The following is an 8,080-nucleotide window of genomic DNA, read 5'->3' on the forward strand; positions in this document are numbered from 1 at the left end:
ACGATTTTCTTAGTTTGTTGTTGGTTTTTGCTTGTTGTTTTGTCTTTCAAGACAGAGTTTCTGTCTTTCCCTGGTTGTCTTGGAACTTACTCTGCAGACCAGGCTGATCTTGAACTACCTACCCCTGCCTCCTGAGTGCTAGGATTAAAGACATGAGCCACCACCATCCAGCTTTTTTTTTTTTTTTTTAAGAGAAGTTCTTGTATAGCCAGGCTGGCCTCAAACTATAAAGCTGAGGACAACTCTGAACTTCTGATCCTACTTCCTGAGTGCTGGATCACAGTACTACCATGGCATTCTGTGGTGCTGGGGATAGAACCCAAGGACTTCTGATCCTACCTCCTGAGTGCTGGATCACAATACTACCATGGCATTCTGCAGTGCTGGGGATAGAACCCAAGGCTTCGTGTACGTTAGGCCAGACTCTCTCTTCCAACTAAGCTATATCCCCAGCCGGTGGGGGATTGCTGTTTTCCTGTTTTGGTTTTTTGAGAGAGTGCCTCTGCCTCCCGAGTGCTGGGATTAAAAGGCGTGCTCCACTCCGCCCAGCTGTTTGATTTGTTTTGTTTTGACAAGGTTTCACTATGTAGTCTAGGCTGGCCTGGAATTCATCCCCCTGCCTCTGTCTCCTGAGTGTTAGAATTACAGGCCTGGGCCAACAGCCTTGGCTTGACATCTTTATTTCTAATGAATTCTCTGTTCCCAGAACAGTTTTAACAACCTCACACATCCTCCACACAAATTCTTGTCTGACTGTGCCAGGAGAGAACAGAACACAGGTGATAGGAAGGGAGATGACAGACAAAGAAATGCCCTTGTGTTTCAGGGTGGTGGCTCAAACCACAAATGAAAAGAATCTCTGTGTGCACATGAGGCCAATATAAGTAATTTGTAAAACATTTACATTCTGTCCACTCAGGTTATCCAGAAGCCTGAAGGAGGTAAGGAATGGAGAGCTGTACAGCAATACAAAGTACAGATTAAACACTTTAATCTAACAGTGGCACGTAACACCGCACAGGGAGTCACAGCTCCCAGAGGTTCCTTCCAGGTCAAAGAAGTTCCAGAAATATCTAGGGTTGCTGGTCCCCTGCCTGTGAGAACAAGAGAAAGCAGGTAGAAAACCAGGACCGTCCTGTCACTCATAGATCCAGTTCTGTGCACAGCTCTTATACTCCACCAGCTCTTCAGGCTGAAACCACAAGCTGATCTCCTTCTCTGCGCTCTTCACAGAATCGCTGCCGTGAATGATGTTCCTGGGTGGGGAGAGAGGTGACATCATTACAAACGGGAGAGATAAGCCTGCCCACAGCCCCTTGCGCTCGACTATGGATAGCGGAAGGCCATGGCATCAGAAAAGCCAGAGTCCCAAGTACTTCAGAACAACATGGAAAGAAGGACTTCCTGTGAGCAGCCCGAGCCTTCAGGGAAGATGCTGGTCAGGCTCTCTGTTCAAGAAAGGCACAGCCAATGGGACCAAGCAAGCAAGTCAGCCTCTGCCTTCAGAGGCAGGAAGACAAAATTCATATTTTAAAGTGACCTGAAACCTGGTGGAATGGCCAGTGTCTGTAATCCCAGCATTTGAGAGAGGGGTAGGGGTTTGGGGCATCAGAAATTCAAGGATAGCCTCAGCTACATAGCAATTTTGAGGCCAGCTAGCCTACTTTAGACATTGTCTCAAGAAACAACTAAACTAGCAGCAGAAGAGATGACTCAGATTTTTGGGGTTTTGGGGTTTTTTGGGGTTTTTTTGTTTTCGTTTTTTTTTTTTTTTTTTCCAAAACAGGGTTTCTCTGTAGCCCTGGCTGTCCTGGAATTCACTTTGTAGACCAGGCTGGCCTCGAACTCAGAAATCCGCCTGCCTCTGCCTCCTGAGTGCTGGGATTAAAGGTGTGCGCCACCACTCCTGGCTTGGGTTTTGTTTTTAAGATTGTATTTATTTTATGTATGTGCGTATACTGTAGCTATCTTCAGACACACCAGAAGCGGGCATCAGATCTCTTTACAGATGGTTGTGAGTCACCATGTGGTTGCTGGGAATTAAACTCAGGACCTCTGGAAGAGCAGTAAGTGCTCTTAACCACTGAGCCATCTCACCAGCTCAGTGATGGCTCAGTTTTAAGAGCATTGGCTAGTCCTCCAGAGAACCTGGGTTTAGTTCCTAGGATCCACATGGGGCTCAAAACTAGCTATAAGTCCAGTTCAGGGGAATCCAATGCCCTCTTCTAGCCTCTCTGGGCACTAGTCATGAAAGTGGTACACATACATGCAGGCAAACTATCCATACACATAAAGAAAAAAAATAAAAGTAAACTTTAAAAGCTAAAATTAACAAATAAAATGAACTGGCCTGCAGGTGGTATCATGTTCATTTCTAGACTCAGAGACTCAAATTCCTGTGGCAAGTAGCTAGGATTTGGGAAAGGGGTAGAAAACATCAACTCTTACCTGCCAACTTGGATGCAAAAGTCTCCTCGTATGGTCCCAGGCTTAGAGTCTGCGGGGTTGGTCTCTCCAAGCATCACGCGGCCTGTCTTCACCACATTCAGTCCCTCCCAGACCTCCAAAGACAACAGAAGATACAGTCAAGGAAGAAACCCTCTCTCAGTAGAAAACCTGGCACATGGAAATTCAAAGCCAATGGCTCCTGGACCCCCTCATTCAACTAGACAAACAGAAAACCTACTTGTTCCAATACTAAGGATGCTGGTCACCTACCTGTCCCTACTCTTATCCTGCCAAGATCAATTCAGACCCATCCACGTGCCTGCCAGCAATCTTTTGAAATGGTAAATACTGCCACCAAGGTTATCCCACCACCCTAGAGGTAGAGGCAGGTGGATCTCGGTAAAGCCAGCCTGATCTATATAGTGTTCCAATACATCCAGGGCTTCGTAGAGAGATCCTGTGTTGGAAACACCAAGATATTGGAGATGCCAGAGTCATGGGATACCTGCCAAGGAAAGCTGCATATGGGGTGTAGAACCAGCTCAAGACAGAGAAGTGTGCCAGCCAATAATCCTGAAAGGAGGGCTACAGAGATGGCTCAGCGGTTAAGAACACTGACTGCTCTTCCAGAGGTCCTGAGTTCAAATCCCAGCAACCACACCGTGGCTCCCAACCATCTGTAATGGGATCCGATGCCTTCTTCTGGTGTGTCTGAAGATAGCTACAGTGTGCTCATATACATAAAATAAATAAATAGTTCTTTAAGAGAGAAAGAAAGGAAGAAAGAGAGAGAGAGAGAGAGAAAGAAAGTAAGTGGAGGAGGACTCCTGAAAGGAGTAGGAGATCAAAGAGCACGTTGGCCTCAGACGCGGAGATGCAGAGTACAGTGCAGAGCTCGTCCTGCTGGGTGAGGGCCTGCTTTGCTTCAGGATTTCCTCCTGGTGCTCCCTTCCTTCCGTTTTGGAATGGCCATGTGTATGCTGTCACTGTATGTTCAAAGTATATGATCTGTCTTTTCATTTGTATTTTACAGGGGTGACAGGAGACTGCTTGGAGTTTCAGAAGAGACTCTGAACTTTGGACTCTTAAACATACTGAGACTGACAGACTCTGGGAACCTGAAGTCCAACTTCAGGTTGAACTGAATGCATTTTTTTTTAAAGATTTATTTATTTATTATATGTAAGTACACTGTAGTTGTCTTCAGACACACCAGAAGAGGGCGCCAAATCTCGTTATGGGTGGTTGTGAGCCACCATGTGGTTGCTGGGATTTGAACTCTGGATCTTTTGAAGAGCAGTCAGTGCTCTTAACCGCTGAGCCATCTCACCAGCCCCCTGAATGCATTTTTGCATTAAGATAGAGAGCTTCAAGTCTATGGGACCAGAAAGTGAAATGTGGTAGTTTGAATAAAAATGGCCCTAAAGGCTTATTTATATAGATTTGAATGCTTAATCACCAGGGAGTGGCCTTCTTAAGAAGGATTAGCAGATGTGGCCTTTTTGGAAGAAGTGTGTCACTTGGGGTGAGCTTTGAGTTTTAAAAGCCCAAGCCAGACCCAATGGCACCTTTTTCCGGGGCCTCCAGATCTGGATGTAGAACTCTCAATTTCTCCAATCACGTCTGCCTGCATGCAGACAGGCATGCCTGCCATGATGATAGCAGACTAAACCACTGAGACTGTAAGCAGGCTCTAATTACATGCTTTCTTTTATAAGAATTGCCTTGGCCATGGTGTCTTTTCACAGCACCAGAGCAGTGACTAAGGCTGACCCTGTCTCAAAAAGCCAAAACAAATAAATAAAATGTTAAACATGCCACCTCCCATATCTTCCCAGCCCTGGTAATATAACAGCAGAGTCCTGACATCATGTGGTCCCTGAACACTTCTCACCCCATCCTCCTCCTTACCATCCAACCCAACCTTCTGTCTGTACTTTAAAAAGCAAAGTTGTGTCTGGTGTGGTTATCCCAATACACTCTCAAGTGGAAGAATCAAAAGCTCCAGGCCAGCCTGGAGTACCTGTGGCCAGCCTAAGCTACATGGTGAATTCTAGGACACAAGGCTGGACGACCTATTAAGACTCTGCCTCAACGAATCATTTTTAGGAAGAATGAATGAAAACAGACACCTATTTTGTCTCAAAACTGTGTCTAAAGTATCTAGGAAGGAGCTTGGCATAGATATGGTGAGCTCATTCTTGAATAAGTCAGTGCTTGTCAACCTTCCCAATGCTGCAACCCTTTAAAAGACAGTTACTCATATGGTGACCTCCAACCATAAAATTACTTTTGTTGCTACCTCATAACTGTAATGTTGCTACTATTATGAAGTGTCATGTAAATATCTGTGTTTTCCAATCATCTTAGGTGATCCTGTAAAAGGGTCAATCGAACCCAAAGAGGTCTTGACCCACAGGTTGAAAACCAATGAACTGAATATTGAAATAAACCAAGTTCCCCGTGTTCCATGGAACTTCAGTCACACCAGTCTCTCCTGATCTCTCCCAGTCCTGGTCTTCAGCTGGCAAGCAAATGCACATTTTCTTTGTAGATCCGACAACCAATTCTCATCCTGACTGGCTATCCCACCAGCCTGTTTCCTCTACAATAAAGAGGACCTGCCACCCAAACAGGAAATGCAACACTCGCTCTGCTCTACTCCCAAATGAGTCATTCCATCTACATCCCACAGACTCACCATAGCAACCACTGGTCCTGAGTGCATGTATTTCACCAGGCCAGTAAAGAAGGGGCGGTCCTTCAGGTCTGTGTAGTGCTCCTTGAGAAGGTCCTCTGAAGCCTGTTACAGAACATACGGTGAGAGTTGGCCCCAGGCCCCTAAGAACCAGAAGGCTGGTTTCTTCCCCCATCCCTCTCACCGCTCAGAACATGAGCTCGCAACTAGATCAGATATAGCCAGATTCATCCTCCACATCGCCAGAGGGGAAGAGTGATGACCTCTGAATTTCCAGTGCCGCAGAAGCAAGTAGCTTAGAGTTGAATCCAACCAGCCGGGCGTAGCATTGCACTGGGAAGACACATATGCTATCCTAGCCTTCAGCCACCTATTGGTCATCACTTGAAAAAACAAACCTGCACAAAACAGGGATGCAGTCTGACCCTGCCTACTCTACAGGAGGGCTGGGAGAAGTGCCAGCTAACACACACAGCCTTTCCCTTCCCTTCTCGTGACACTCAATTCTGTTGCCTACAAGACTGAGCACACTCTATTTGGGTGGGGAGAGCTCAGGCTTCCCTTGCCTTCTCCAGTCCATTGCTGATGGGACAGCCCTTTAGAGACATGGCAGGGATCTCCTCTTCCGTTCTTCACCAAACCCATAGCCCCAACAGAAACATGGGGTTAAGAGAGAAAAATGTTCCTATGGGCCAGAGAGACCCAAGTTACAGTGCCAGCCATTTCACTGTCTGTGTTACCAGACGCATTATCTGACCTCCTTAAGCCTCGGTTTCCTCCTAGCAACTGTGAGGACAGGAATGAGTACCTCTCGGAGCTGTCATGAGAGGTGGAGAAGAAGACACGCAGTCACTCCTCACCAGACTACTACAGTGCTTGATGAACGGCTGCATCACTTCATTATACCTCCAGGGCCTAATTCACTATGCAAGCCCACATCTACTCTCATTATTCCACCATGTTCTCCCTTAGCATTAACAACAGTCTACTCCTTATACTAAAAAAATCATATAACGAAACAGGTGGCTGGAGAGATGGCTCAGGGGGGCTGCTCTTGCAGAGATCCTAAGTATGGTTCCTGCACCCATATCAGGTGTCTCACAACTTATAACCCAAGTTCCTGGGGTTCTGGTACCATTTTCTGATCACATGCACCTATACATACACGGTGCACATTACAACAGATAGGCACACATACATACACATTAATACAATTTTTAAAGTTTTTTAAAATTTTTGTATGAGTGTTCTGCTGCATGTACACCTGTAAACCAGAAGAGGGCATCAGATCCCTTTACAGACAGTCATAAACCACTATATGGGTGCTGGGAATTGAACTCAGGACCTCTGGAAGCGCACCAATACTCTTAACTGCTGAGCCATCTCTGCAGCCCCTAAATACAAATTTGTTAAAACAAAAAACAAAAAACAAGCCAACACTGCATCCAGGCACGGTGGTATACCCTATAATCCTGACACTCTGGAGGCAGAGACAGAGGCAGCACTCTGAGCTTGTGGCCAGCCTGGTCTACAGAGCAGGTTCCTAGCTAGCCAGGACTATACATAAAAACAACAGGAAAATGATAATACTACTATTAATAATAAGAACAACAAGAACAACAACTCAATACTGCAAATCAAATTTAAAATGTTCAAGGAACCAAAATCGTATTACTTTAATGGGGAAAAAAAAAATATTATCCCCTGATACATTTGCATTGGGAATTAGAATTGACCTTTCATAGAGTTGTCTGAAGAAGGGCTCTTGGTCAGTCAATCTTTGGCATTTACTGGGATACTGCTATCTGAGTGGGTAGTATGCACAGCGCCGAAGCACTTGGGATGATCAGGAAGGATCCCGAAGAGTTCCGGACCAGTTGTGGCAAATACGTATGTAGAGGATTTCCTAGGACTGTTAGGCTTGTTTCCCTTCTCTGCTCTGTCAGGAGAGAAGCACCCCACAAGCACACTGCAGATTTCTCCCCCAAAGCGCAGTGTACCATGCCTGAGTCACGTCGGCCCTATCAGATAACAATCAGTAAAGCGAAGACTTTCTCCCTCCCAGCGGAGGGTGGGAGTTAGAAGGATGGTCTCTAAAATTATCTGCTTAGGAGGCTAAAGACCAAGAGCTCTAAAACACGTCAGAAATTACAGCCCTGCAGCAATACGAGGGACTTCAGGCTGGGCCGGGGAAAGAGAGCTTGCTATTTTTGAAAGCCCTAAATGACTTGGTTTGTTCTAAGATTCAGCCAGCAAGCTTAGTCACTGAGAGGGTTTTCAGGCTCCAAGATAGCCTACCATGGAGACGTCTAGACAGGACACAAGACAAGCTCGGAAGTTACTGTGCAATGCTCCGCTATGCTCCAAAGACTCAACGCAGGGAGAGGTCCACTCACCTGCAGAAACTTCAGACCAACAAGGCGGAACCCCTTCTGCTCGAACCGCTTGATGATCTCCCCCACCAGCCCCCGCTGGACCCCATCAGGCTTGATGGCGATGAAGGTGCGCTCACTGTTGGCCATGGTCCTGTGGATAAGCAAGCAGGGAAACGAAACAGGACTGAAGAGATTCGCTCATCATGATCCTTTTCAAGCGGATTACCCCCATAAAGCTGGCTTTCATCTACTATGTCTACCCCAAATCTCTCCAGTAAAATCCCAATCCCTGCCCAGCTCACTCACCCACAAATTAATATCCTGAAGTGGGGGAGGGCTCAAAACCAGGAACTGAAATGTCTATTCCATTGATTTAGTAACCCCCTATTGAGCATCTACTGGGATGGAGCTAAGGAAAGAGATGTAAAACTAAGACATACACACACCAAAAAGACAGCACCTTTTTCAGTAAAACAGATTAGGGGTGTTGCACTGGTGTGGCTTTCCTAGGGAAAGCAACATCTGGAACAAGACAGTCTGACCTCCGACATTAAAGGCA

General features: G+C 46.2%; 1 protein-coding gene across 1 annotated transcript in view; it reads right to left on the reverse strand.

Annotated features, from left to right (window-relative positions):
- Positions 1–664: 664 nt before the first annotated feature.
- Nme1 (NME/NM23 nucleoside diphosphate kinase 1) overlaps positions 665–8,080 on the reverse strand; it is a 9,760-nt gene continuing 2,344 nt past the window's right edge. Inside the window, exons 2-5 of the mRNA XM_021175844.1 lie at positions 7,543–7,672; positions 5,150–5,251; positions 2,449–2,561; positions 665–1,256 (exon numbers count right to left, since the gene is read on the reverse strand). Of these exons, the coding sequence (XP_021031503.1) occupies positions 1,139–1,256; positions 2,449–2,561; positions 5,150–5,251; positions 7,543–7,668 (459 nt within the window). The 5' untranslated portion in view covers positions 7,669–7,672 and the 3' untranslated portion in view covers positions 665–1,138. The remainder of the gene's footprint in view (positions 1,257–2,448; positions 2,562–5,149; positions 5,252–7,542; positions 7,673–8,080) is intronic.

Source organism: Mus caroli, chromosome 11 (assembly GCF_900094665.2).
Source record: "Mus caroli chromosome 11, CAROLI_EIJ_v1.1, whole genome shotgun sequence".
Taxonomy (NCBI): Eukaryota; Metazoa; Chordata; class Mammalia; order Rodentia; family Muridae; genus Mus; species Mus caroli.